The 27,957-nt window shown below is 42.6% G+C and overlaps 1 protein-coding gene across 3 annotated transcripts in view; it reads right to left on the bottom strand.

The window, feature by feature from the left end:
• Window positions 1-17: 17 nt before the first annotated feature.
• The window catches only part of G3BP2 (G3BP stress granule assembly factor 2), a 56,201-nt gene continuing 28,261 nt past the window's right edge, over window positions 18-27,957 (bottom strand). For 2 of the 3 annotated variants that reach the window (XM_014611565.3, XM_059722355.1), the window contains 9 exons: window positions 27,614-27,787; window positions 26,593-26,683; window positions 21,810-21,912; window positions 17,938-18,118; window positions 16,889-16,987; window positions 9,891-9,993; window positions 4,064-4,192; window positions 3,695-3,813; window positions 18-2,906 (listed from right to left, as the gene is read on the bottom strand). In XM_014611565.3, the coding sequence (XP_014467051.2) occupies window positions 2,634-2,906; window positions 3,695-3,813; window positions 4,064-4,192; window positions 9,891-9,993; window positions 16,889-16,987; window positions 17,938-18,118; window positions 21,810-21,912; window positions 26,593-26,683; window positions 27,614-27,787 (1,272 nt within the window). In that variant the 3' untranslated portion in view covers window positions 18-2,633. The remainder of the gene's footprint in view (window positions 2,907-3,694; window positions 3,814-4,063; window positions 4,193-9,890; window positions 9,994-16,888; window positions 16,988-17,937; window positions 18,119-21,809; window positions 21,913-26,592; window positions 26,684-27,613; window positions 27,788-27,957) is intronic. The other variant, XM_014611566.3, reaches the window with a different exon arrangement.

The raw sequence follows: 27,957 nt of genomic DNA, 5'->3' as shown, positions 1-27,957 counted from the left end.
AACTAGGAACATTGATAAATGCTGCAGACATCAGTAGTTTATTGGTATGTTTAGTCAGAACACATTCAAAATGGAAACTTAAAAGTAAAAATACTTTCCACCTGCAACAATTAACTAGATTCTACTAGCATATAATGCTTAACACATTACAGCAATAAAGATGGTAATCCACTGTCTTTTATACCTACTAAAGCCAAAGATGGTAAGCCAAGTTTGTTGAAATAGGATTGTAATGAAAGAATACCACCATCAACAAAATCAGCAACTAACAGTAATGGTCAGTGAATCTTGTTACTTCGCTTTAAGAGGTACGTTTACTGAAAGAGGGACAAGAACATTAAGAGTCCACAGTACAGTAGGTGAACAATCACCATGTAAACTTCTCTGTATGATGTTTCAATATTTTTTTTTTATTTCATGGCATTTAAACAAGAAGCAAGCCAGAATGCTGATTGGCTCAGTAGTTCTTCTAATCATTAATTTCATTTTTTGCAATTACTCCCAGTGCCATTTGCCATAACAATTTAGAAGGTGATAGGGCAATACCATAGCACTAAAAATTTAAAAAGCTACAATGAACACTGGTGGCAAACTGCTAAGTGAAGCAGCAGTTTGACTAAAGGCTTCAAACGTAAGTCAAGTTATGTTTCATAGAGTTCAAGTACTATATATTTCCAGGTAACATCTGAAAAAAAATGCAAAAGCTTAACAAAAAAAAGGTAAATATAAAAAAAATGGAAACTGAGAAATGTGTCCCGGAAAAAATGTATGAAAATAGTGCAAGACTTACCATCAAACAAGGAAGACCTCAAGTTTGGTGGAAAACAAACAGATGCATTCTCACTTTGCCTAACACATCAGAAACAAACATGTGCAATATCTTCCTGCTCACTAGAAAAAAGCAAATGGTTGCATAATCTAGAAACAGACTGGTACTGTGCCATCGCTGTTTTTGTTAACAATCGTAATGTAATGAGGTCTTCCATGCTCAGAAGCAGCTTTAAGTGGTCACACTTTCACCCTTACCCCTGCCCCCCAACTCCTGAAGCATTCAGAGCTTGGTGCATGTCAATTTCTCCAGAACAGAGCTGGATACTATTGTTTGCTACTTTTGCAGTTTATTGAAATGTGCTATCTAGGCAGACAGTAATCCAGAAATTGTAAACTTCTTATATTTAGAAATATAAGTGTCAGAGGATGCCTTCTCCCTACTGTTAAAATTCAGAGCTGCATGGGTGTTGAATCAGTTCAAAGATATGTGCAAATGAAGAGAGCAAAAAAAATGGAAAATGCAAATACTTAGAGCTGCTCCTTCTATGATCTGAAAATTGCAGTATCCTCATTTAACAAACTTGCCCTCAATCTACAGAGCTGAGCACACTTTAGAAATTGGCAGAAATATACACAGAATTCTCAACTGACTTTTGAAATGTCTGACTGAGATTTCATCCCTTTCCCATCTTTCATATTAATCGAAGAGGAGAGGCAACCTGGACACTATTCAGATGCCTTCCTTCCTCCCTTCCCCTCTCCACAAAAAAACATACAAAGTTGTTAAATTGAAGAGCAAGGTGAATTATATTCTAGCAACTTTCACTGACTTAAAAAGATACTGCAATTTTTATACAACTGTTCAAATATTTCTTTTAAACAGTTTTTGCAGCCATTTGGCTTTGCAGAACAGTAATTCATACACTCTACTGTACAAAATCACCAGCAAGACTGGAATGATGTATTAATAGAAGGCACCATCATGCTTATTACATTACCAGAGAACTCAAATACAGGAAAGACTATTTCCACTGTACAATGCTTAAAGAAGGGAAAGGAAAGGAGGAGTGTGTTGAGCAGCCAGCCATCCCTGTACTGAAGAGGGGCAAATAGAAAAATCTTAAATATGAGCTATCAAACTTGTTTAGTACTCAGGACCATAACTCTGGAGTTCTGGATTGTGTTTAGTTTACAACTAAGTGGTTTCCTTCTGGAATACGTTTATAGTCTTGTTAAGGTTTGTGTGTGTACATAAGTTGGTCACAGCAAGCAGATCAGATGCCCGCATCATTTCACAAGCTATTCTGTCTGAATAACAGGATGAAGAATATTTTTCCTGATGCCTCCTGCAGATGTCAATGTAAATGAGTTCAAAGTACCCATTAGTGCATTTTGATGAGTGCATAAACACAAGTTTGTTTCGTTTGTTTTCGAGCCAAGTGTTCTAAAAAGAAAAAAGGCAAGCTTCTTCAAATTGCACAGATTGCACTACTTGCGTTTCCAACAGTAATAGGCAGAAACAGTAACACTTACACAAAATGTGCAGCAGAGGGTTTTTGACTGAAAGGACCTGAAATCGATTGGGCATGTCCTTTAGTCCACTTTTGTTGCAGATAGTTTAATGGTCATTTCTCAGTCCTTAATTTTGCAAGTCTAAATTTATAAATTAACAGTGTGACTCCTGTTGTGAAACTGGGGAAAGAATGTCCACCTCAATTTAAGTGGAAACCAAAGGATGCTTTTCACATCAAAGAAATGATCAAAAAGGCTGTGTCACATTCCAAAGCCAAAAAAATTAACAAGAATGCAAACACGACGAATAATGTACCACTGCCGAGACCGTCTGCCAGCAGCAGGGATGTTCAGCGACGCTGTCCTGTGAAACGACCTTCCATTTGCCCGGTTCCTCTTCCAGAACCAAGTTTCTGTGCCATGCCACCTCTGGGAGGAGGTCCTCTTCCATCACGGTCTCGCATCATTCCACCACCCACTATTCCACGGGGGCCCCCTGGACCTCTATCATTGCGTCGAATATCCCTACGATCATCGCCACCACCTCGGGTCTCTCTTTCACGAGCAGCTCTTGTTTTTTTCTCTTCTACATTCAAACGCACCTCACCGCGGAACATAATAGGCTTAAAGGGGAAAGCGTTTACAAAGCAAAAATTAGTCATCATTCCTTAAAATGTATGCTATACAAGTTGTATGGAAGTCCTATCCTCTTTACCTTGCACTTAACAGTGACCCTGTACATATGCTAAGAACAGGATTCATATAGTTCTTCAGGACACACATGGCTAGAGATCTAAGCCCATTACCAGTGCAAATATTATATATCTATAATGCCACAATGAATTAAAGTGTATATGGAGCTAAGGTCCAGAACCTAGCAGTCAGTCCTGGGATACTGCCCCTGATGCAAGCAATGTTAGCATTCTCTGAAAACCTGCCATCTCTCTAAGCAACTAAACATTAGTTGAAATACTAAACATTAAGAGTGTAGTTTCCTTACTCCCAATTCTAATCTTTCAGTTCCAATTTCACTTGATCCCTAACACATACATCTGCACTTGCTCCACATACATCCCTAATCTATGATTTATTGATGAAATTAGTGCCACTCAAGCCTGGGAAATTTTAACTTGCAAGGATTCTTCTCCAAGAGTACAGAAGGTACTGAAGAAGTGAGGAACCTGAACAAGTCATAATAATAAACTGGAGGTCTAATATAGCCCATGCTGGGTAGAAGCACATTGTTAGAAGCAAGTGTTTCTTTTTCAAGCACACTCTTAACCAGCCGTCAGAAAGGAAAACTGTGACCTCTGGTAAAGAGCAGCAAGAACCTAGAACATCACACGTTGCTTGTAATTAACTGCCATCTATCCCCAGGATAAACAAACCAATGCTATGTGGCTATACTTACTTTTGCAACAAGGATTCTTTGAACCGGTTCAGAGTCATCAAACACCACAAAACCAAAGTTTGGCAGCTTCCCCCCAACTCCTTTAGTATTAATGCGAAGTTCCACTACATTTCCAAAGCCTATTAAGAAAAAAAAAAAAAAGAAGCACATACAGAAGAAAAACTCCATGCAAACCTTATGTTGTAGGTCAAGGAATAAACCACTTTGTTTTGGATGTATTTAAAGAAGTCTCTTGTAACATTGCTTTACATAAAACAAAAACAAAAAAACAAACTTTGCTATTAAGCAAGCACATTCAGAGGTTTAAGTTTTACTTCTAGCTTCAATCCCAGGAGCTGAATTTCAAACAATTTAAAAAACATCACTTACTCATGAAGAATTCTTTCAATTCATTCTCATCAATATCATGCGGCAAGTTGCCAACAAACAGCTGATGGCTGTCCGGGTAACGAATTATTCTGCGATTATCTGATTCATTCTGCTCCATGTCCCCTCTACCTGCATTCATAAACATAAGAAAAAACAAAGTACTATCAGTTTTAGGCAATGGGGGAAAAAAACAACTGTAGCAATCTAACATTACTCATCAGCTTTCAGGTTATTCACTCAACCATTTCCAGACCCTTGGTCTTCAACTTCTGTTCTGGAAAAGCTTGATTAGCCAATGCCATTAACATCACTAATTAGGAAAATGCAAATAAATTGTTAAAAACAGTCCTTTCATTATGTACAAGTCACACTACATGCTTCATTTTTTCGTCTTAATGTATTTTTTGTGGAAGGTGCTAAATTGAAACCACGTAAACATAAAAACATAACCTAACCTATCAGCAACATTAAAACATACAGCTTATAACTGCAAATCCTCTAACTCCAAATTCCCATTAGCAGCAATTGCCAACCACATCAGATCATTTACATATAGAACACGCATCTCCTTTACATTTAGAAATGTAAGCTATTCACTCTGCTTTCCAAGTGAAACATAGTATGTGCAAAAACATTTTAAAGCATTGGCTTAACTAGCAACACTCAGGAAGGAGCATCTAATAAGGCGTATTAAAACTTACGACCATTATTTGCAATTTAGAGTTTCAAAAATTCGGCACCTAATTCAGTTTAAACATTAATTGGCTAGAGACAATATTTCTAGCACTTTTAAATAAACAGTTCCTCTTCACTTGCTGTACATTCCTAAAAGGTTTTTGTACATTTTCCATAATTCCTTCTGATTGTTCTTTCTCCTTGACTGGTCAAAGGGAGAGAGAAGAGCTTAAGAGAACTTTAAACTGTTTAGTACCAATGGCCAGACTGCCTTAACATTTTTCCATTTTAACTCTGCTGCTTTATACACAAATTCTTAACTGCTGAACTGTTTAAAAGGTACAAACCCTTCTACTGTAGGAAGGCTTGCTGAAGTTACCTTTCTCCCAGCTCAGACAGGATCGCTACAATGCCATTTCCTGCCTGCTATAAAAGTTTTTTTCTCCTTACTGCCATTGGTACAAATCTTTACCTTTACAATAGGCAATACAAGATCTTACCCTGCATTGCAATAATATCAAGTCCTTGTCTGGCAATCTCTCTTATATGACACTGTACCACATTTTTTATTCTTTTGCCTTTTCTTTTTTAATTCATCATACTCCAATGCAATTCCCCCCCCTCCTCCAGTCTGCTGTACAGATACCTGCTGAATGGCTGTAAGATTTCTCCACACAGATTACATGGGTGATAGAGCATGGCATGCAAGAGCAGCCAGATAAGCTCTAGTAAATTAAGCAACTTTTTAGCTATTAGCAATACAGTATTCATTCAGACAAGGATTCTTGATGCTGTCCTTTTTAATGTCTATTTTTCCCCACATTAAAATATCTTTTCAGAGGCCTGCCTAATATCTCTCTGCTAACATTCTCTCAATTTGCATTAATTAAAAAAAAACAAAAAACAACCTGATTGTTGCAAATAATAATGGCTTTGGCTTACTTCATTATTAATATCTCACCAAAAGCCACAATGGCATCTGGAATTGTGTATGCTGATTCAGGCATGAGAAGTTAAAACAGCACCAAATAATTCATACAAACAGGGGTAATTTATCAAGCCTCTTAATGCATCAGTTTATGCAATATACTTGCTCTTAAAAACCTCTAAGGATGAAAGAACTCCAGTTTCTCTAGGCAGCCTGATCCAATGTCTGACCACCCTCCTAGTCATGAAGCTCCTCCTAATCTCCAATCTAAATTTCCCCTGCTGCAACTGGAGGCCATTGCTCCTAGTCCTGTCTCCTATGGTCACAGAAGAAAGCCCATCTGCATCCTCTCTGTAATTGTTCTTCAAGTATTTGAAGACTTAACAAACCCATCCCTCCACCCCCGTCTTCTCTTCTTCTGACTAAAACTATTCTAGTTCTTTCAGCCTTCCTTCATAAGTTTTGTCGCTGAGGCCCCCAATCACTTTTTGCTGCTCTGCACTGGACTCTTTCCAAACTATCCACATCCTTCTTGGTAGTGTGGGGCCCAAAACTGGACACAGTACTGCAGTCAATGCCTCAGCAGCATGGAATAGAGTGGAAGAATCATTTTCCTTGATTTCCAAGTGACACTCGAGACATTCTAGAAAGCAGTCACCCTCTATGACAGTACCACAATGTGTGCAAAAATTATATGAAGTCATTCAACATCAATGTAGAAAGCTGGGAGGAACACGCAGAATCCCATCTAATCTGGAAGGAACTTCTGACACTGGGTACAACTCAATATGAAGTGCCTTGAATCCAGAAGATAGAAGCAAAGTGAGAAAGAAGAAAGCAGCATCCTGTAAACTTGGACTCCAACTCAGACAACATATGAATCTGTGAAACTTGTAACAAGCTGTGTTGCTTTCAAATTGGGTTTGTCAGGTCACAAATGGATTCATCAGGCATCTGGACTAGACCTCTTACATGTACACTATGATCCAGAGGACTGACAGTTGCCTACTAGTCCCTTCAATACAACCCAGTATGCTGTTGCCTTTTTTTGTTTTGCAACAAAAGCAGACTGTTGGTTCATATTCAGCTTAGAGTCTACTGTAACCCGCAAGTCTCTCTCTGTAACCAGTCATTCCCCAACCTGTATTTGTGCATGCAACTATTCCATCGCAAGTGCAAGAACTTGCATCTGTCCTCCTTGAATTTCATCTGGTTGATTTCAGTCTATCCAGGTCATTCGGGATCCTAGCCCTACCTACCCTCCAGAGTATCTGCAACTTCACTCAATTTGGTGCTGTTCACAAATTTGCAAATTGTGCACTCAATCCTATCATCCAAATCGTTAAGGAAGACATTAAACAATACAGGACCCAGGACAGGAACTCCACTTGCTACATCCTCCCAACAAGACACTGGAGCCATTGAGTCTCATGATCCAACTAGTCATGTGTCCATCTTATGGTTTTTGTCTAATCTGTATATCCTTAGCTTGTTAGTGAGAATGTTGTGAGAGAGTGTCATAAACCTCGCTAAGTGAAGATATAATTACATCCACCGTTCTCCCCCAAAGCCTGTCACCTTATCATAGAAGGAAATCAGACTGATCAAGCATGACTTGCTCTTGATGAATCCATGCTAGTTGTTCCTGCTTACCCTGTTCTCCTCTAGACGTCTCACAACAGACTTCCTGAGGGAGGACATGCTCCATATTTCCAGATATCAAGGTCAGGTTGACTGGTTTGGAGTTCCCAGCATCCTCTTCCTTCCCTTCCTTAGAGGTGGGCACTGTATTTGCCCTTTTTCAGTCACCCAGGACTTCATCCAACATCTACACATTACCTATCCTCTTTTAAAGAATCACTCCAAGATTATCTCAGACAATTCCTTCAGTACCTTAGGATGCATCCCATCTCGCCCTGCCAGCCTGAATACATCTAGCTTTCCTAAGTCATAGCTCACCTGTTTACTGCACTATGCTGTTTATCTCCTTTCCTATCTTTACTACCAACTGCACTTGCCATCTGGTAGCTGCCCTTATTTGTGAAGGCTGAATATAAAGAGGCATTAAACAATTCAGCCTTTCCTTGACTGTCTGTGATTAGACTGCCTTTTGCATGGGACCTATGGTTTTTCTGGCCTTCTCTCTCTCTCTCTCAAAAGCATTGTCTTTATATCCCTTGCTTCTCAAATTGTGCCTTGGCCTTCTTAATTTTCTCTCTGCACACCTGTGCCATACTTTTGTGTTCTTCTTTACTACCATGACCAAGTTTCCACTTTTAATGGGAATTCTTTCCAAGTTTCCATTCACTTAAAAGACTTCTGTCTAGGCAGGCTGGACCACTGCTGCACTTAACATGCTTTCATCACTTTAGAACAACCTGCTCTTGAACCCTTAAGAGAACCTCCTTAAAAGTACAGCCAACTCTCCTCAACTCTATTTTCTCTTTAGACTTTCCTCCCAAGGGATCCTGCTCACCAGTTCCCAGAGCTTGCTGAGGTCTGCTTTTTGGAAATTAAATATTGTTTATTCTGCTGCTTTCCTTCCTTCCTCCCTCTGCTTTGGATTTTGAGCTTCATCATTTCATGGTCACTGTCACCTGCTACCTTGCACCTTCACACAGTCTCAACCAACTGAAAATTCCTGGAATCCAGGAATTTGCTGGACTTCTTCCTCATCAGGTGTCCCAATAATTAAAGTCCCCCATGAGAACCAAATCCTGCAATTTGGAAACTTCTGTCAGTTGTTTAAAGAAGGCCTCATATCAAGCTTCTCCTGGTTTGGTGGTCTGTAGCAGATGCGCACCATAACATTCTCCCTGCTATTCTCCCCTCTGATCTTTACTCAGAGGCTTTCAATAGGCCTACTTTCCACTACGTGCTGCACCTCTGAACACGTGTGCATCACCTTTATATGGGACAACACCTCCTCCTTTTTGCCCTGCCAATCCTTCCTAAACAAATTATACCCATCCGTAACCATAGCTGTCATGTGAATTTTCCTACTGTATCTCCCTAATCCCAACTACATCATAATTCTGTGCTTCTATTAGGACCTCCAATCTTCCCCATACTTCTTGCATTAGTATATAAACATTTTGGGCACCTGACTGTTCTACCATCTCCCAGACAGCATTGGTAAGGCTTTCATTATTTCTTACCCTTACTTTTTATCCAGATCTCACGCCCTTTAAACTTTTTGTCTGCATTCCCTGATGAACCTAGTTTAAAGCCCTCCTCACTAGATCAGCAAGCCTGTGCGAGAGACTTCCCTCTCTGTCAGATGGACCCTCATCTCTTTCCTGCAGTTTATCTTTCCAAAATGCCACCCCACGGACAAAGCCAAAGCCCTGCTGACAACATCATCTACACAGCTGCATGCTGATCTCCTTTACCTTGGACTGGAAGGATTGATGAGAACACCACCTGGGCTTCCATCTCCCTCATCCATGCCCTCAAAGCCTCAGAAATTTTTAGGGGTGTACTGATAAAGATTTTTTGGCTGATATTGATGGCCAATTATTAACCAGCCATACTGGCCGACACTGATCAGATTGCCGATATGCAGCCTGGCAGCTTGGAGGGTGTCTGGCCAGCAAGTCTGTTCCTCTCCCAAGCAGGACTCCCGCTTAGACCCCTGTTTGCTGGTCCTGTGCTGCTTCATTATCGTGTTGTTGACTTCAGCCCAATACAGCTAACCACCAACCCTAAAACTTTGTTGTATCCAAGTCTGAGAACAGGAGAAAGCCAATTCATGAACAGAAGAAACTTAAGTTATGAAGGCTAGCTCTCACTGAGTCTGAGTAACATGCATCTAAGCCAGTTTGTGAACTGTCATCTGCTTTACTAGTACTTAAATAGTATTATTTTTAAACCATTAAAAAGAAAAGTCTTGGGGATAAGGCTCTAAAACTATCAGCAACAGCTAGCTCAGGGCCTTGGATCAGAAATTGTTTTCCCACATTGTATAACTGTCATCTAAGCAATATAGGTCGAGTAATTTTAGTTGATCTTGGCTAAAACATGAATTTAGGATGAATAATGTGACAGAATTTCACTTTTGGATATTCCTCCATATTACTAGAGTACAGCTCTCGCAACCCTAAGTACAACTAGAATAAGTTACCTACAAACTGAAACATTAAAGGATTTGTGCACATTAAGCATCCTCAAATTAGCTGCAGAATCTCATCCTCCACCCCTGAATTAGTATTGAAGTAATTTTACCTGGTCTTGGCCCTCTTGGTGGAAACCCTGGTCTCTCTCTTGGACGTTGCTCACGCACACGGGGAGGCTGAGACTGAGCTTCAGGTTTAGTTTCAACTCTTGGCTGAAACAGGAGAACACAAACACTGTTAAACACTATTTACTAAAAGAAAGGCTGAAGTAAATGCAGCCCCCAGATCACTGGCATGCATAACATTTCTGAAAAATAAGGATCCATATATAGCATGTTTCTTTAAGTTCCTCTGTACCAATCCAGGACTGTAGAATTTGTTTTCTTCTGCCAGCCAGTAAAGAACACAAACCTCTGAAACACAATTTTTGGCCCACCAGCATGGAGAAGTCATGCCCAATTAGAGAATAAATCAAAACCAAAATAGGCCCAGAGATTTTAAAATATGAAAATTTGAAAACTGATCCACAAATATGCAAATCAAAACAAAAATGGAAGTTTCTGCAGCATTCCCTGTGCCGATCTAGGACTGCAAGGACTAGCAGGAAGTCCCACATTAAAACATACTGAAACAAGAGCTATGTTTACTAATTGCCTGGAAAATTCTTCTAGTAAATACCCATGAACTGAAAGGTAACAGTGAGGCAGGACTGAGAAAACAAAATGCTTCACACGCCTGCATGCAGACTTCTAAGGGCTACTTAAAGTGTAACTAGCCTAAGTACTCTGAGAAAGCAGGCCTGAACATCCTTACTTTCTATATGACTGCTATATATAAGGACAGTGATTCTCCCACAAATATGTAATTGAAGTCCTCAAGGAGAGTAACTAATTTCTGCCCACAAAACTATCAATGGACATCCAGGGGAGGAAACCACAACATAAAAACCAGTTGATAACATTTTAAGATCACTGGTGTTAGTTTTTCTAGTAATTTCTTGCATCTGAAGGTATTCAATGCCCTTATACCAGGCAAACAAATGCTACCAAACACCATTTTTATTTTGGAGGGAACAAGAGAGCCATCTTCAGGGACACAAAAGGTGAAACCTACATCTAAACTCCAGACAGTCATTTAAACAGCAGTCAAAAAAGCAGCTGATGTGCAGAACAGATTCCACCACACCTCTTCTCCTTTGTTAATTCAAGACTATTGACGCACATGCTCAGAGCACTTTACAGGAAAGACCTTAAATTAGATGAAGTGCCTCAATATTACACAACATCACATCCCGGTTTTACTGACACTCAAACTAGAGTCGACCTTCTCTCCAAAGACTATTTCAGGTACAAGAAAGAGGAAATCGGTCAAAAGTTTCTTTGAGTATATCAACAACTGGCTTCTTTTATTTATTTATTTATTTTTTAAACAACAACAACAAAAATCAGCTCCCCCCAGTGCCATAAGAGTACCATCAATTTCTTGCATCTGGAAGTCCTCAATTCCTTTATACCAGAAAAGCACATGCTACCAAACACCATTCTTATTTTGGAAAGCACACAAGAACCATCTTTGGGAACCCAAAAGATGAAAATATCTCTAAACTCCAGACAGGCATTTGGGATGACAGTTGTCCTGCTAGATGATAGGGATGTGAAAAGTTAAACTAGGGGTAGGCAACCCCTGGCACAGGTGCCAGTGTGGCACTGAAGGCATTTTGCTTGGCACGTGCCTCAGGGCAGACAGCAGGGAAGGGGCGGGGGCTGTGCCACCACAAGGATCAGGCCCCTCATGGCTACCCTGCTGTCTGCCCCTGACATGCTAACATCTTATAAGTAAGTCGAAGTTGCGGGTGGTATTGTCACTCTGACCAAAATCTTTGCTGACACCTAACGATTAAATAGCTTAACCGATAAGTGCAGTGATAACTGTTAACCTACTGGTTATCCTTTAGTTTAGGGCAGGCGCAGTCTGGCAGGAAAGGGGAAATGGAAGCTGCACGGTGCCCCAGAAGGAACCAGAAGACAGCAGGGCAGACAGGAGGGAGGGGGAGGAAGGGAGAAGCAAAGAGAGGAGAGGAGAGGGGGAGTAGTATCCATAGCCTAAGAGGAAAATGGGAGCAGCCTAATGACTTATCCAATCAAGCAATTAACTGCTTCACAGGTACTCCTTCTCTCCCAGCACAGGACTTTATCAGGGCTGTTTTGTCTGGCTGGGCTTGCCTTCCCTCCCCCACCTTCCCCCAAAGGGCCCTGGGAGTTGGAGCAGCTCCCAACAGAAGCTGTTCCTGAGTTGCTGTGTTACTGGTTAATCATTTAACTGATATAATTAGAGGAGATTAAACGAATATTTTAGAACAATATTTACATCCCTACTAGATGACCTCCAGAGGTCCCTTCCAACCCTAATTTTCTACGATTTTCATCTTTTACTCTTGACATTTTAATGCCTAGAAAGTAACATACCAAGGCAATGAGGTGCTTTAAGAGTCTCACTTTGCAAACATTAACTGCTGCTAGGCCTAGATTTTTACTCACTCAGTATACAAGCCACCCAACCATTATAAAAGCTTATAAAATTGTTCAACTTTATTTGAGCAGAGGAGGGAGAATACCAAAGCTTCATGCTATACAGCTTACCATTCAACTAAATACTTATATACCAAATAAGGTTTTTTTCTGCCCAAAGCAGAAGACAGCTTGCTCATCAGTTAGTTTGCTACTGGCACCCAATTCATAAGCATACCAAAGCCACCGGCCCTTTTCGGTAAAGAATGCAGACAGCCTCAGCTTCCTTCACTTTAGAATCACACAGCCAAATTTCCTAGGGCGCTGAAGCACTTCTACAGGCCAACAGTTCCAAATGGACTAGGTATGAATCTGAGAAACTTGCCTCTGAATTGACAGCTGCCACTTCCTTGTTACTGAGAGGCAGGTGAGCAGATCTCAGATACCTGTTTCAGAACGAGTGACAAGTGGGCATGGCATCCCGTCTTAAAACAAAGGAAGGTATGCCCCCCTCCCCTCCAAAAACAGGTACTGCCAGAAACAAAAACACCAGCCATAAGATGCTGGACCAGTTGTGCATGGATTTTTCAGAGGATCAATATGCCTCTTTTTTAGGTTCATGAAGATATGGCACAGGACCTCCTACTGCTATTGACATTGTCATCTTTAACACCTGAAGGGAAGAGAGTACAAGTAACTAGCCACAAGTGTTACCACCTCAAAGCTGGGGGTGGGAGGATTCCTTCAAGTTGTATGGTCCTACATGGACTACATTTACTTAGAAAGTTTGCTATCTCAGGAGGTTTAAGGTATTTCCTGGAAAGTGAGGGGCCTACTAAGTTGCCAGGAAGAACACACAACACAGTGCGCAAATACTAGCGTCAAATTACAACAATGTTGTTGTCTCCAAGAGAACTGAGGATGAATCACTCATTTTGTTATTCAGAGAATGGGAAGACATAAGCCACAGCCCTTGACTTTCAAAAGTAATTTACGACTTCTGCAACATCCGATTTTAAAACTAGCCACCGAGACAAACAAATGATAATTCATAAAGAACTAGCTAGCTTCTCAGGAGCAATACTAGTCCTGTATAGCAGACGCTCTCTCAAATGCTCATCCTTAGAACACCCAATAGTTACCCTTGCCCATATCTTTGGAAGGAAACAGTCAAGTCAGATTTGAGACAGCTTTCAAAGCTCAGTGCTGGAAACAAACTATTAGAATCTGTAGCAGTCACTAGATTAGCTTGGAAATTGTAAGTTCAAAGACAAATGTACTGCTTTGCTTTACCAGAGAAAGGGGCAGTCACAGCATCCATCCAAGCAGAAGGTCAGCAATCAACACCAAAATACCTATCTAGTCTCATTATCTAGGCCTTGAATTTAATGATGTGAGTTTTTACTCTAGAGTACTTGATACATGAAAGCGATCCCAAAGCAAGACAACAAAAACAGAACATTTTAGTTTTATAATAGTGTAAAAACAGCAACGCCAGAACCATATATTCCTCTGCTTTGGTGAATTCCAAGTCTTCCTGTAGATAAGGTCTAGGGCAACCTCCGGCCAACATTTTTCCCCACCATGGGTCTGGAAATCTGACAGCTGAGGAAGGATGGCAGTGTTAACTGTTGCAGCTCTGGAAGTTGTGGTAATTAATGCTGCCACTGCTCTACCGTTGTCAAACTTCTGAACCCATGGAAAGTCCTGCAGGTCAGATGACATGGCTTCAGATACCTGGCTGGCACACAGGGGTCCAGACTGGACCCACAATCTAACCCCAAGTTCCAACCTTGCCTGCAGGATCCAGCCTGTGAACCAATCCCACGCTACTCACCCAGCCCACGGGAATTGAAAGAGCTGAGCACTGCTGCTCTACATAGATATTGTTCAGTGTCTATTTCTGACCAGCAAGGTAGCAAATGGGGGGAAAAAATGCCTAGGTACTATGGGCTAATATAATTAGCCTGTTGCTTGTTAACGAGCAGTAACTAATTGATCTAAACCAGGGGCAGGCAAAGTCCGGCCTACAGCAGACTCCATTTCCCAGCAGCCCTTACCCATGTCACTGCAGCTGGTTTCCATGGAGACCTCAGGAGCAGCAGAGCCACGGGCCAGGATTTCCATGGAGAGCAGTCCCAGAAATGCTGGCAGGGCGCGCAGCTGGGCAAGGAGCTGCTCTGTGGCTGGGATCTTGCAGCAATGATACCATGGTCTGGAGCTGGGGCAGAGCTGCAACCCACTGCCTGCAGATCTGGCTAATAGGTTTGGGGTTGAGCATCCCTGGTCTAAACTTAAAATGGTGCTTATCCATTGCCTCAAAAGTAGAGCTTACTTCACTGGTGCTTAATTTCCAATTAACAAGAAGTTGGAAGGGGACAATCTTAGTGAGAGTGGGCGCGTCTACATGTTCAGTAAAGCGCCCTTGCTACTGCGCATTAAATTTAGTACATCTAATATGAAGTATAAGATAAAGGCGCAGTACCTGCGCTAATGTGCAGTAGCAAAGGCAGACGTTTTTGTGATGTTTAATGTGCAGTAGACTAATTCTACTGCACATTAAGGCATCTCGTGTAGATGCGCCCACTGTGACAGAAGAAACTACTTTGTGGGACTTTAAGTTCTTATTTTTTGGTATCCTGCAGGGGAGACTGTATGACAACATTTTCTTGGAAGTATTAGAAGCAGCACTTAACTGACAGAGACAGCAAAGTTCTAATTGTGTATTACTACAGTCAGAGAAGATTACTTTTGTCAGTCAATACAGTTACAATGTCTGGTGACCATCTATTGTCAGGTTTTCTGATACCACAGACAAGAAAAAGTATTGCCACTGCTAATTTGAAAAATCCTCCTGACCCTGTGTTTTCCACCAGTCCTCTGTGCATTGATTTTGAGTAGTAAATACAGGCTGGGGAGAAATCTATCCAAGCACCCCCAAAGAGATAACAGAATTAAAACCTAGCCTTGAAGAGCCCAATCGTTTCTATCTGAACACTTCTAAATCAGACAAATCCTACCAAAAGGATTCTAAACATTATTGCCAGAAAGCGGATCAAACTGCATGAGATAACAGTGAAAGAACGGCCAAAAGGAAGATCGCAAGCTATACCTAATGGTCAGAGGTGTCTAAATAGTTCAAACTGTAGTTTATTGCTGCAGTGCTCCATCTCAACTGGAGTCAAAGCTGCACAATCAAGCAGCTATAAGGTTCGCTAGAGGATCATTAGTGTTTTTGGACACTTACACACAGTGAGTCTGCTCCAGTACACTGGAAATCCAGCACAAAGTAGACTTGATTAATCAAGTCTACAGGAGCACGTAAACTGATGTGCCTGGCGCCACACTGGACACAGGTGTATAGGCAGCACAGTGTGTAATCAGCATTGAGAAAATGGTGGGCAGCATGCTTTGAACTAAAACACGTTTGATGTGCTTTAGTTCAAAGCGCACTGCTGCCATTCTCTCAGCATTAACATGCGCTGCGCCACTTATACCTTTGTGTCCAATGCAGCGCCGAGCACTTTTAATTAGCATGGCTCTCTAATTAAAAGCACCCAGTGCTGTGCCGAGAGCACGTGTAAAAATGCCCATTGTTCCTGTGCCAAATATTTGCCATCTTGACTGCATAAGTACCACCTGACTACTCAAAGCACATGTGAAGCAGAGTAAACCAACCAGGTTTTCACAGTCATTACAAAGAAGTAGCCTGATTTCCATGACAACCCTTTCAAAAACAAAGCAGAATCACATAAGCATTTTATACGTGCAGTTGATTAACATCACCCTTCTGCTGATTTCCCCCAGACAGGAAAAAAGAAAGACATTAATGCAAAAACAGCAGCTGCAATAATTGTGCTAACTACTGTAGTACTGAAAATTGTGACCACTTAAGAAGTCAGAGAAGAACTACCACAATTGAGTGTAGGTAATAATTTGCAGAACATTACTGTTACTACTATTGAATTTTTAAGTGTTTTGGAATGTGTCAATTACATTTAAAGTGCAAGTTTCTCAGGGTGAGAAGTGCTCCTCGATTTCCCCAAAATCTGCTTCCACTACTTCAAACATAATGGAATGAGAAGAGATCATGGGGCTGGCAAGAAAAAGTGAAACCTCCCACCTCTCAAACAGTCATAATTTGGTACAGGGTTCTGTAACAGTTCATTTATATATGGATAACAGAGTTTAAACATTTTGGCAGCAATCAAACTCCCAAAGAAAGGCTCGCACCTTCTCACAAGGGAATTTCATTTCTGATTGGCAGAACTGGATTGGCAGTTCCGCCAATGAACCACCCTTTTTGCTCACACTACAATAGAGAAGGCTACCGTAATTTTTAAATAAAATAACCCAACAAGAATGTCAAAACATTTAAAAACAATTTCTTCAGTGCACGTGAACAAAACAAATTTCACCACCACCCAGATCTCACACCTGCTAAGTGCATGTACTTTTTCATTGTGACATAAGGTGTAGTGCATTTACATTTAAGTGAACTTGTGCAATTTAAGTCAATACAATTTGATCTCTTAGTTTAAAGACTAAAGCAGTTTGCAGAGGTAAATGAGACAATCCAACGTGTTCACAGATGGATTACCTGTGAGACTGGTGCTTTAACATGGGGTGGAATTCCAGAGGAAGAAACAGTACCACTAGGAGGCAGGTTTTTACTGGTCACTGAAGCCCAAGAGAAAGCCTGCAGGAAATGCAACAAACCTAGGCTACTAAACATGGCAAACCACTGACATTCCTAAAGGGAATTAGTCTGCTGGTTTTTTTCAGTTCAAAATCTAGGCAATTAGTAATCATCGTACCAGAACTATTAATATATTAAACATGCCAATAAAGAGATATAGAAGGCTTTGCAATGATAACAATCCAATTACTCCAATGGTACAGAGCAAGTACTGTAGTCAGGTACACTAACAGAATCCCAATTAACTAAATGGCCCCAGAACACTGCTTGCCAGAAGTCAACAAATGGACAGGAAAACAACCCTAACACTACAGGATGTATGGTCCCAAGTTTGCCTGCTGAAGGAAGAAAGAAGTGGAAGCTGGAAGTGGAAGTTAAATAGAAAAAAAAGGCAGGGGAAGAAAAAAGCACTGGCAGCACTGGAGCTCCTAGCTGAAGTCTGAAAGCCACTCTACCCAGCTTCCATTTACTGCCCCCATTTCTATGTGGCTCTAATCATACCAGACGGCGCGTAGTGTTTTGTGAATATGGCACCTGGCTAGTAAGATGACAGCTAAAACTCTCAGATTAACTTTTAAAGCTACACTGACAGTCAACCTGCAAGTAAAAATTCAAATTTCCTTTTCTTTCTTTCTTTTTTTTTTTTAAGGAAGGGAAGCAATTCCCATGTTTTACATATTTATGTAGATGTTATGTAAAAAACATTCACATTTCAGAAGGTTTATACTCACAAACCTACATGCACTTCATAAGCAGATCTCACAGATTTAAATGTATCTTTAAAAAAAAGTTCAGCTATTGTAAAAGTTGTTCTACTTTTGAAGTTCTTACAGTAGGAGTTTGGGGAAAAAAAATCCATCAGTTTGACACAAGGCAATTTACATTAAGCATGAAACTGAGGCATCAATTCTGTGTATTAATATCTTTTAGACAGTTTACTTATAACTAACCTTTGGTGGTTCTTGTGGTAGAGAAACAGGTTCTGCAGGAGGTGGAGATGGAGACTTTTCTTCTAGCTCTTCAAGATTTTTTTCTTCTACTTCAGGTTTCAGCTCCTCAGCTTTTGTTTCAGATTCTAAATCTGGCTCAGGCTCGTGAGAGGATTCTTCCAAAGGTTCCTCTATTCCATTGCTACAAAAAACAAAACAAAAAAAGAAAAGCTCGGAACAATGAATTATCTTTTATTTTAGGAAAGTTGCCTAAATGTATAGCCATGATGTGTTCATGTTAATTTTGAGGCTTCTTGCTATCAAGTAATCCAATGCATTTACAGTACTGTCAGTATTTTTTTTTAACCAATACCTCTGGTTGAGCCAAAACTGAATCAAGTTCCTAGAGTTGGTAAAATTCATGATGACATGGGCTAAAATAAGAATTACCATATTTACTGAATATAGGACTACCCCCCAAATAATTAGATTTTATATATGAAAAAATTTCTATTTGTTATAATTTTCCAGGTATAGAATCTAATTATTTGAAGTTTGCCTTGAACTGGTCTCCTTCCCACTACTACAGCGGGGAAAATAAATCGGGGGGACTACAAGAGTATGGCCTCCTGCCCCTTCCCCACCACTTCCCCTTGCAGCCCCTTCCCCCTCTCCTTACTGCTAGACCCTGCTCTACCTGAGCACATGAAAAAGTGAAGTGCACATTTGAAAACAGTGACCTCGAAATAATTGCAATAATTGTAAATTGTAACTGCAACTACTACAGGTAACCATAAGGCTTAGTTCATTCAGAATTGATGCATTTTACCGTTTTTGAAACTGCTCCAATTTTTAGCACAGGTACTCCATAAACACACTTTTAAACAGCATTTTTGTACTTACCTGCATATAGTTCAAACTATGCATGATATTAGTCCAAAACCAAAAGGCTCATTTATCATATAGCTCATTGGACTGGGCCCCCAGCAGAGACGAGCATTTCAAGCGCTGGTGACCCCACAGCTCAGTGTGTGTACTCCAGATGCTCCACTCTGCACCCAGGAGCCATGTGGTAATTACCCCCCATTCATGAGTGGAACTGGGTGTTCTTGTCATGAGTGCAAGGATCCTCCAAAAGTGTGTGCGCGTGCAGAGAAAAGAAAGAGCTACTTTTTTCATATTCCTGAAGCATAGACTTTAAGAACACCACCAAAAATCATGAGTCGGAAATACTGCATATGACCAGCTGAGAAAGGGGGCAACAAAGGAATTCTGGATGAGGTGTTGGGGACCCCGTTTGGCGATTTAAGGCTAATGAAGAAAAAAGAATCATTAGAAATCAGAAAGAAAGTCACAGGTCAGCTGCAGAAGTGAAGGGGAAGTTGAAACGAATTCAATGTAGTGGCTCATCATGACCTGAAAGAGTTGGTGCTAAGGAAGACTGCATGAATGAGCATCTTAGTCAAATGGGCTTAACTAACCTATCCTTGTGGTAGTTCCCATCACCACTGAAAGCCTGATCAATGACTTAAAGGCAAAGAACAGGATCAACAGAATGTCAGGATACAAGGAATGAAGCAGAGACCCAAGCTCAAAACAGTAGCAGTGGTGGCAATTAAGCATGAGGTAGAAAAAGAGCTGAAGAGTGGAAATGAAGATCAAGATCTAGATGGAGAGTGGACAAAGGCGAAAAAGAAAGGAAGAAAGGTGACAGTGGAAGCAACAGCAGAGGCAGCAATGACAAAAGTGATGACACCACAAGAAAGCCAGGAGCAGAGGAGAACAGGAAACAGAGCACAAGCAGCAGAACAAGGTGCATCGGGCAAGAAACAGAGGAAGGCGGAAGAACAAGGCAGACCAGCCCACTGGAAGTGGTACAGCAGGAAAATACTTAAGAGACTGAATGGAAGGAAAGGCAGAAACAACAAACAGCTCGGACATGGAGGTGGGGGTAGGGAAGAAAGAAGACACCATATAAACAACAGAGGCTAGGCAAACAAAAGACGCAAGGGCTGAAGACCAGGAAGAAGAAACCTGATAATGAGGGAGGTGAATCGGAGGAAGAGCCTGAGAGCAGTTTCCTGCCACCAAGCCTCTAGGCTCTAGCTTAGAGTGGAGACCAGAAAGCAGGAAGCAGCAGGGAGATGGGAATATGCAAGCCTTCTTAAACACAAAAGCCACCCAACAGCTTGGAAAAGTACAGGTATACAAGTGATGGAGTGGGAGGAGTCTACCACCACGAGCAGTAACACAGACTAGCCTTAAGGAGACAGATGCACTCATTTTAAAACAAGCATAAATGGCACTGACAATAGTTTTGCTTAATGTCAGAAATATCTTAACAAGGAAAAGATGGGAACAGATTGAACCAGTGTTGAACCAACTAACGTCAGACAATTTGCCTATAAGAATGTGGTATACCGGGGAGACTGATTATAAACATTTTGAGAAAAGGTGAAAATGGGGACCATCTTGGTGGTCAGGAACAAATGAGAACAAAGCAGCAAAGATAGAAAAATTATTCAAGTACCCAGAGCTGAGAACAAAGCAGGTAGAAGACATCAGTGGCAGATTGCAATGAACAATAGTATCAGTCAGGGAAACAGGGAAAGAATGCACTGCTTAGAAAGCTAGCGGTTTACATGATCGGAGGGAAACCATGCATAATAGCGAGAGATTTCAACTGTATAACTGAAGAGGGCAACAGAACAGGGGAAGGAGGAAATGGAGCCTCAGACAGCTCATCCAGGCTTGTAACAAATATAATAAACAAGAGTCACTAAGAGATGTGTGGACAGGAGAGAAAGTTTTCACTAGAACAGACCCCAGTGGAAACAGCTAGAAGAAACAAGGCAAGAATTCAAACTCTGGTTTAAAAGTAAGAAGAAAAAGAAAACATTCTTAGCACAGGCACCCTGGGTGCGATTTAAGGCTAATGAAAAAGAAAGAATCATTAGAAATCAGAAAGAAAGTCACAGGTCAGCTGTATGGTCCCAATACTTTTCAGTCAGAGTGAAGGCAGCAAAAGGAGACCTTTTAAAGCAGCGCAGGAAGGTGGTGGTGCCTTAGTGGAAAAGTAGGTGGTATTGGAGGCAAGAAGAAGATTTTATGAAGAGCTGTACCACAAGAAGGAAACAGACAGGAAGATGAAGGATTTCTTGGAAGAGACTGAAGAGAAAGTAGAGGAGGAAGAAGCAAAAAAGATGGAAGAAGAGATAAGCTTAAAGCAGAGGAGTGTTTAAAAACCTTTAAAAGAGGGAAATCACCAGAAGCAGATGAACTGCCAATGGAATGTTATGAGAAGTTTTAAGCATGGGGGATAGGGAGGGATATAACTGAAGTTATAGGGACAGCCCTGATTGCACCTATGCCCAATGAAAACAAAAGTTGTTGTACAGATGGTAATGAAGACTTAATTTAAATCAAGTGCAAGGCTGTTTTTGAAATGCCTTCTAAAGACAGTGGACTGGGACCTAGACTTGGGTTCAATTCTCAGCTGTTTCACAGGCTTTCCGCATGATCTAGGTTTAGCTGTATTTCCAAGCGAGATTCCTCTCTCATCTCAGCTGGAACCACCAGATGCTAATACAAGTGAAAAGGAGACAACTACAATCTACTCCTTTATTATATAAATAATAAGACTGCTCAACACATCTATACATGCCGATTTGGGATTTAAACTAAATACATGTTATCTCACTTTACACTGAGACCACGAGTGAAAGTGAGTTGTACTTCACAGGAGATCTTTTCATCAAATGTCAGTATATACGTTATGGTATAGAGCCATTTCTGTTAAACTAAATCGATAACTGGTACCTTCAGGAAGTAATTGTGAAATTAGGAATCAAACCAAATATTTTCTGTTTAGTAGAAACAAGTGGATTTCTTACGTTACAGGATGGCTTTCATAGTAAGTACTACTTGTATTCTCCTGCACAGGCTCAGGGGAGGGTTGCCTTTCTTCCTGCTCCTCTTCTACCTCTTCTTCCGATTCTAACATAAGAAACAAGACTAATGGATCAAAGTCTGAATAAATATGAAATCTCCTTTTAAAGTTCATTCGTTTGTAATACCTACAGAATAAATTAAAAAGTCAATGGTCCCAGCAAAAGTTTCAAGGAATCAGCCATGATATCAAACCAGGATGTGCAACAGGCACAATAAAAAGTCAGGCCTTGCTCTTAAGCAAGTCATCAACACAGAAGGGGACAAGAAGTACTTATGCTAGAAGGAAACCACTGACTGTGCAATATAGAGTTACTTGTGACAGTAGGGGAGAAGTCCAGGAAGGTTATGGAGTATCATCATTCACTGACAAATCAGGGATCCTGGTTTTCCCCAATAAAAAAATACCAAATTCTCTGCTAAAAAAACCCAAATCCGTGATTAAAACTAAAGCCCTTCCCCCCACTGGTGCCCCTCACTCCCCACCCACAGCCTTGCTGGTGACCCTTGCTCCCCAACCAGAGCCCCTGCTCCCTAAGCCCTGCCAGAGGGGGCCCCCAGCTGCCAGGGCTACAGACTGGACCACAGCCCCCTGCCCCCACTCCCCTCTACTGCGGGCTTGGACAGGGCAGCTCCTCAACACTGTACACTCCATGCCCCCCAGACATGTACTCAGGGCAGGCGCAGGCTGAAGCTGCTGCCCAGCCAGATCGGGCTTAAGGCCCGGTGCCACAATGCGCAGCTGCAGGTCCCCAGTGCGGAGCAGGACAGGGCCACGGGTGGCTTCTCCAAAAGAGGGGGAGAGCTGGCTTTCCACTGCCGCATGCACTCCCAGGGCGGGGACCCGCACTCCACACCCCGCACCCCCCAGATCTGTACATGAAGCAGGTGCAGGCTGCGGGCTTGGGCTCCTGTCTTGCTTCCCTCCCCCAGGGCCTCCAGAGCCCAGCAGGCATGACCCAGGGCAGCAGGGAAGAGCGAAGCCGCCAGGGATCTCTTTGCGGCTGCTCACCCTGCCCTGGTGACATGCCTCCAGTGCCTGCCACTGCAAGGGGAGGGAGCAAGTTGCAGTGCATGGCAGGGAGGGGGAGCGTGACCAAGGCCATTGTGGCAGTAGTGGCACAGGGCAAACTTGGCCACAACAAAAGCCGGAGCTGGGATTGCCTGTGTGAAGCCGACCGGAGGCCTGCGGGCACAACCCGGCGCAGCAGGCAACAGCGGACATGCTGGGCATCTCCTCACCCCTGCTCCCACCCCCCCTGCTGCACTGGCAACGCGCCTCCAGCTCCTGTGACTGCTCTGAGGGGTGCAGCCCCGCACTGCTGCCTTCATTTCAGCCCCATGCGTGCAGGAGACATGTCGCCAGGGCAGCAACAGAGGGGAGCAGCAGCAAAGAGATCCCTGGCAGCTCCACTGCTGCCTGCCACACTGGGTCATGCCCACCGGGCTCCAGAGGCCTCAGGAGAGGGAAGCAAGGTGGCAGGGAAAGGGCCTGCTGTTCCCTGCTTCCCTCCCCCATGACACAGCACAGCAGGGAGCGGAGGAGCCATGCAGAGAACCAGCTCACCACTTCTTGCCCACCCATTGCCCCAGCAATGTGCCTCCTACAGCTCTGCACCCCTGAGCAGTGGCAGGCACAAGAGGCATGTTGCCCGGGGGGGGGGGGCGGCAAAAAGTGGTGAAGAATTTCCGTGCTGCCCCACTGTTCCCAGCTGCACTGGGTCACGCCTGTTGGGCTCCACAGGGCCCATGGGAGGGAAGCAGGGCAGCAGGAAGCAGTAGAGCCACTGTTCCCTACCAGTCTGCTTCCCTCCCCCAGGGCTTCCCCAGCTTGATGGGCATGACCTGGCACAGCTGGCAGGGATCTCGCCGCTGCCGCACCCCCCCCAAGCCTCCCAGCGATGCGCATCCTGAGCCTGCCCCTGCTTTGAGGGGCACAGCTGCCCTCACTGCAGCCCCACTGCATCACCGGGGCAGTGTTGGATGAGATTCCCAGGGGGCTCTCTGCTGTTCTATGTGGGGGGGAAGAGAAGCTTGCAGCCGTTCCCTGCAGCCTTCCAGCCTCCACTTACTACCCAGCCCCAACCCACAACCCCCAGCTCCCACTTACCACTGCACATGCTCCTGGAGAGAAGAGTGAGCTTGAAGCAAGCCCTGGGTAACTGAAAGCCTCAGGCCCTGCACCCTTCCCCCTCTCCCTCCCGCTCCAGGCAGGGCTGTGGGGTTTCCCACCCCTTTTGCAATCAGCTTGTGCAGGCTGGAGCTCTGCCCGCCTGCACAGCTCTTTGCAAAACCAGGAAATCCGTGGCTTTCTCTGCTAAAATGGAAAGATCTGCATTTTCTCTGATAAAAATGGGAAATTCGTGGTTTTCTCCATTTTTCCAAGGGAAATGGAAAACCTGGATCCCTGCTGATAATATTGCAATGGAGACACTCCCTATAACAAAGAATAGCATTAGTAGCACACTTACACTGTAGGGAACCAAAAAGCCATACTCAATACACAAATATTAGGAATTTGCACAAGTATGAGCTCACATTACTTAGTTGAAAAATACTGAAAAACTGCACATACTTCACAAATATACTTCAAATATTTGAGTATGTGGGCTCCACATTTGAAAAACGACACAGTGAAGTTAAAAAAGGTCCATAAGCAAGGCAATAAAATGATAAAGGGCTTGGAAGGCAAGTCAAATGAGGAGAGGCTGAAGCAACAGGCATGTTCAGCTTGCAGAAAAGGTGCTGAAGAGGGGACATGGCAGCAGCCTTCAAATATCTGAGGGGCTGCCATAAAGATGGAACAACACTTTCTCTCTCTCACTGCAGAGTAGGACATGGACCAATGGCTTGCAGTTTCAGCAAAGCAGATTTAGACTGGATACCAAGTAAAACGTCTCTGTTTAAAACAGTGAAGCAGTGGAATAAACTGCCTAGGGAATTTGTGGACTCTTCATCACTGGAGGTGTTCAAGAAGACACTGGACAAGTATTGGTTAGGAGCAGTTATGCCTATGTTTTACTATGGGTATTTCCCATGCCTCTGAGCTTTGCTGGTTGCTACATGGGGCCAGGAGAATTTTTTTCCCCTCCTGTTGCTGCATGAGTCTGGGGATTTCTTATACCTTCCCTCAGATGCAAGTGTTGGGTGCAGCTGAGGCTGGGAATTTTGATTGGGGTGTGCCAGTCCTTCTGCTGGGACTTGGACCCAGAGATTCCTGGCTAGAAGGTCTTGCCCTGGTGCTCAATGTCAGACTGATTGCCATGTTTGGGATCAGGAAGGAATTTTACCCCATGGTCAGACTTGTACAGACTGTGGGGGGGTTGGCCATCCTCTGTAGCAGGGGGCATGGCCCTCTTCCTTGGATCTCAGACCTATTTTAACAAGCTTTGTAGCATCAGGATGTTAGCTGCTGTGGTCCCCCTGCTTTAACATCCTAATCTGCCACAGGAAAGTCTTGTGGCTGTGTCAGGGTTAACAATGTAGTTTTGCTAACAGGTTAGACAATGGATGTGTACAGGATAGCCTGGATAGATATAGCCCTGCCTCAGGCAAAGGGTTGGACTAGATGACCTCTGGAGGTCCCTTCCAACCTTACCTTCTACAATTCCATTTCAAGACAGCAACTTCTTACATGAAATATTTACTCTGATTTTGACTGACATAAGGATGCAGTTAATTTTTCCAGACTGGAAGATGCACCTCTTTTTCAAAGTCTGAAGTCACTCTAATTAGGCCCCACCTAAGCCAAATAGTTTTAGTCTAAAGAAGGGCAGTTTAATTCATGCTGGGTCACAGGCAAAAAGGTTTTATACTAAATGGCATGGAGTCATAGAAATCTGCAACTTCAAACCAAAAGCACACCACACAAAGAACATGAGAAAGGACTCACATTTTCATGGATCTCTAGACAGACATTTAAGAGGGTACACACATACAAAAGCTGAATAAACAGCAGAGTAAAACCCTAGATCAGTGATTCTCAACCCTTTTAGTCTCAAAGCACCCCCAGAAAAATACCAGCTCTTGGCTTTCACTTATTTTTTCTGTAATCCAAAAATACCTCCAAAAACAAAACCAGAAAAAAACAGCAATTCTGTTACAAAGAACACAGACCACAACAGGTCAGAAATGTTTTTGATACTGTGGAATCCTATTTTAAATCTCTAGGTGCATCCAGACAAGTGTGGGCATGTGGTATGTGGCACCGCAGACTCGTCTGCAACGCCACCCCCCCCACACGCAGGCATTACCTGCACCGCTAATTTGCAGTGCAGGGCTTTTTTTTTTTGATTCCAGGGTCAAAAACCCATGCCAAAAAAAAAAACAAGTGGGGCAGCACACCTGGTGGCAGCGCATGCTGCCCAAAACCAGAGCTTGGCCAGCCAGAGCTATACATGACTGCTAGGTAGGATTCCTGCTGCAGGAGCACCACAGAGCACTCCTAGATGCCCGCAGGACCCCAAATAAGGCTGTTGGGAGCAGCAACAGTTGCAGGCTCCAACCTCCCCTACCCCGCCCAGGGTGACCTGTCATGCACCAGAGTGTGCATGGCATAGGTGTCCCCCAGGGACAAGCAGCAGCGCCACAAGGTGTATTGCTGCTACTTGTCCCTGGGGAAACACATGTTCCTGCTTCTCTGGACACATCCTCTGGGTTTATCATGCAAATCATTTGCCACGACTCCCTGGTTGAGAATCACTGCCCTAGATATTAAAAAATTCTCACCTTCATCAAGTTCTGCCTCAGAATCCCCGAATACTTCATCTTCATATCTGAAGATGTCATTATGAACATAGAACTTATTTGGAACAGATCCCTGTGGAGGGAAAATGTATATATTCACTAGCAACTTGAAAAGGATTGATGAGATGTCCGTACTGTTAACTATACACTTTTATGCAACCCACAACTCCTAAATTGAAGTACTCCTTTCAAGTCCACTCAACACAATAGTATGTGAATGTCAGTAAATTGTTTCAGAAGTAGTCTTCACTGTCCTCCCATCTCATTAATACTGACTGTGCATATCTTATTTTATTTAAATAATGAACTGAAGCCCATGGCCGTGACCAACCCATCAGCTCAACAGTTTGAAATGTGAGAATGAAGCTTTATCCAGTTTCCATTTACAATAATTATGCTTCTTATTACTGAACATTCATTTTTCCTATCTGTTTCACTGAGACTCAGCTGTGGTATTTCCCTGGACAGGCCATTTTGCTTTGGCCACTAAAATGTCACATGGTAGCACATAACTACATGTCTATTAAGAAAAGAGTCTGACAGAAGGAGTTACTCAAAATGGTAAACTAGTCAAAGCTCCAAAGCTCTAAGACACTACCATAAAAACATTTTATTAAATAGGGCTGAAAAGATGCAAAGAAGGATGTGTCCTTTTCTAGCACACTGAAGCAGCAACTTATGTTGCTTAAATTAATATTCATATTTGTTACCAGAGAGAGATGGATCAGTCTAAATTGTGTCAACAGGCATAATACGTATTCTTTGTAATTTGCATAGATGATGGCTTTGGTATACAAATTAAAAACCACTTTGGATTACTGCCATGCTACAGAAGTAGAATCGAAGAGAACAAAATCCTATCAAGCAGGGGTGTCAGATTCGTTCAATGAAGGTGCCTAGCAATACAACCCTCCAGCTACACAGAATACTGCCTTTCAGCCTGGGGTACTTGGGTTCTATTATCAATAAATCAACCAAGACAAACAACAGATACTGTACTTACTTCAGGAGCCAAGACAAAGGTCTGCATGAACTTCCTCATTGGCTGCCCACTGTTTGACAGCTCCCCCATGACCTGCACAACTACTCCATCACTCAAGGTTGCATGTGCATCCACGTGACGAATCTTCGTATGACACTCACTAAACTGCAGGGACATCACCTTCTTGTGTATTTCCTAGAAGCAAATAGATAATTTATTACAACTTAGATGTTTCCCAGAATGGTCAGGTAATGAGCCACAGTTATACCCAATTTTCCAGCCTAGCTGCAACAGACAGCATATACTTAGCCTTCCCAAGGCTTAGCGGTGAGCCAAAGAACTCATTTATGTAAGAAAAAAAAATC

This window comes from Alligator mississippiensis, chromosome 2 (assembly GCF_030867095.1).
Source record: "Alligator mississippiensis isolate rAllMis1 chromosome 2, rAllMis1, whole genome shotgun sequence".
Classification (NCBI taxonomy): Eukaryota; Metazoa; Chordata; order Crocodylia; family Alligatoridae; genus Alligator; species Alligator mississippiensis.
The sequence above is the reverse complement of the archived record's forward strand: the minus strand, read 5'-3'. Positions and strand labels throughout refer to the sequence as shown.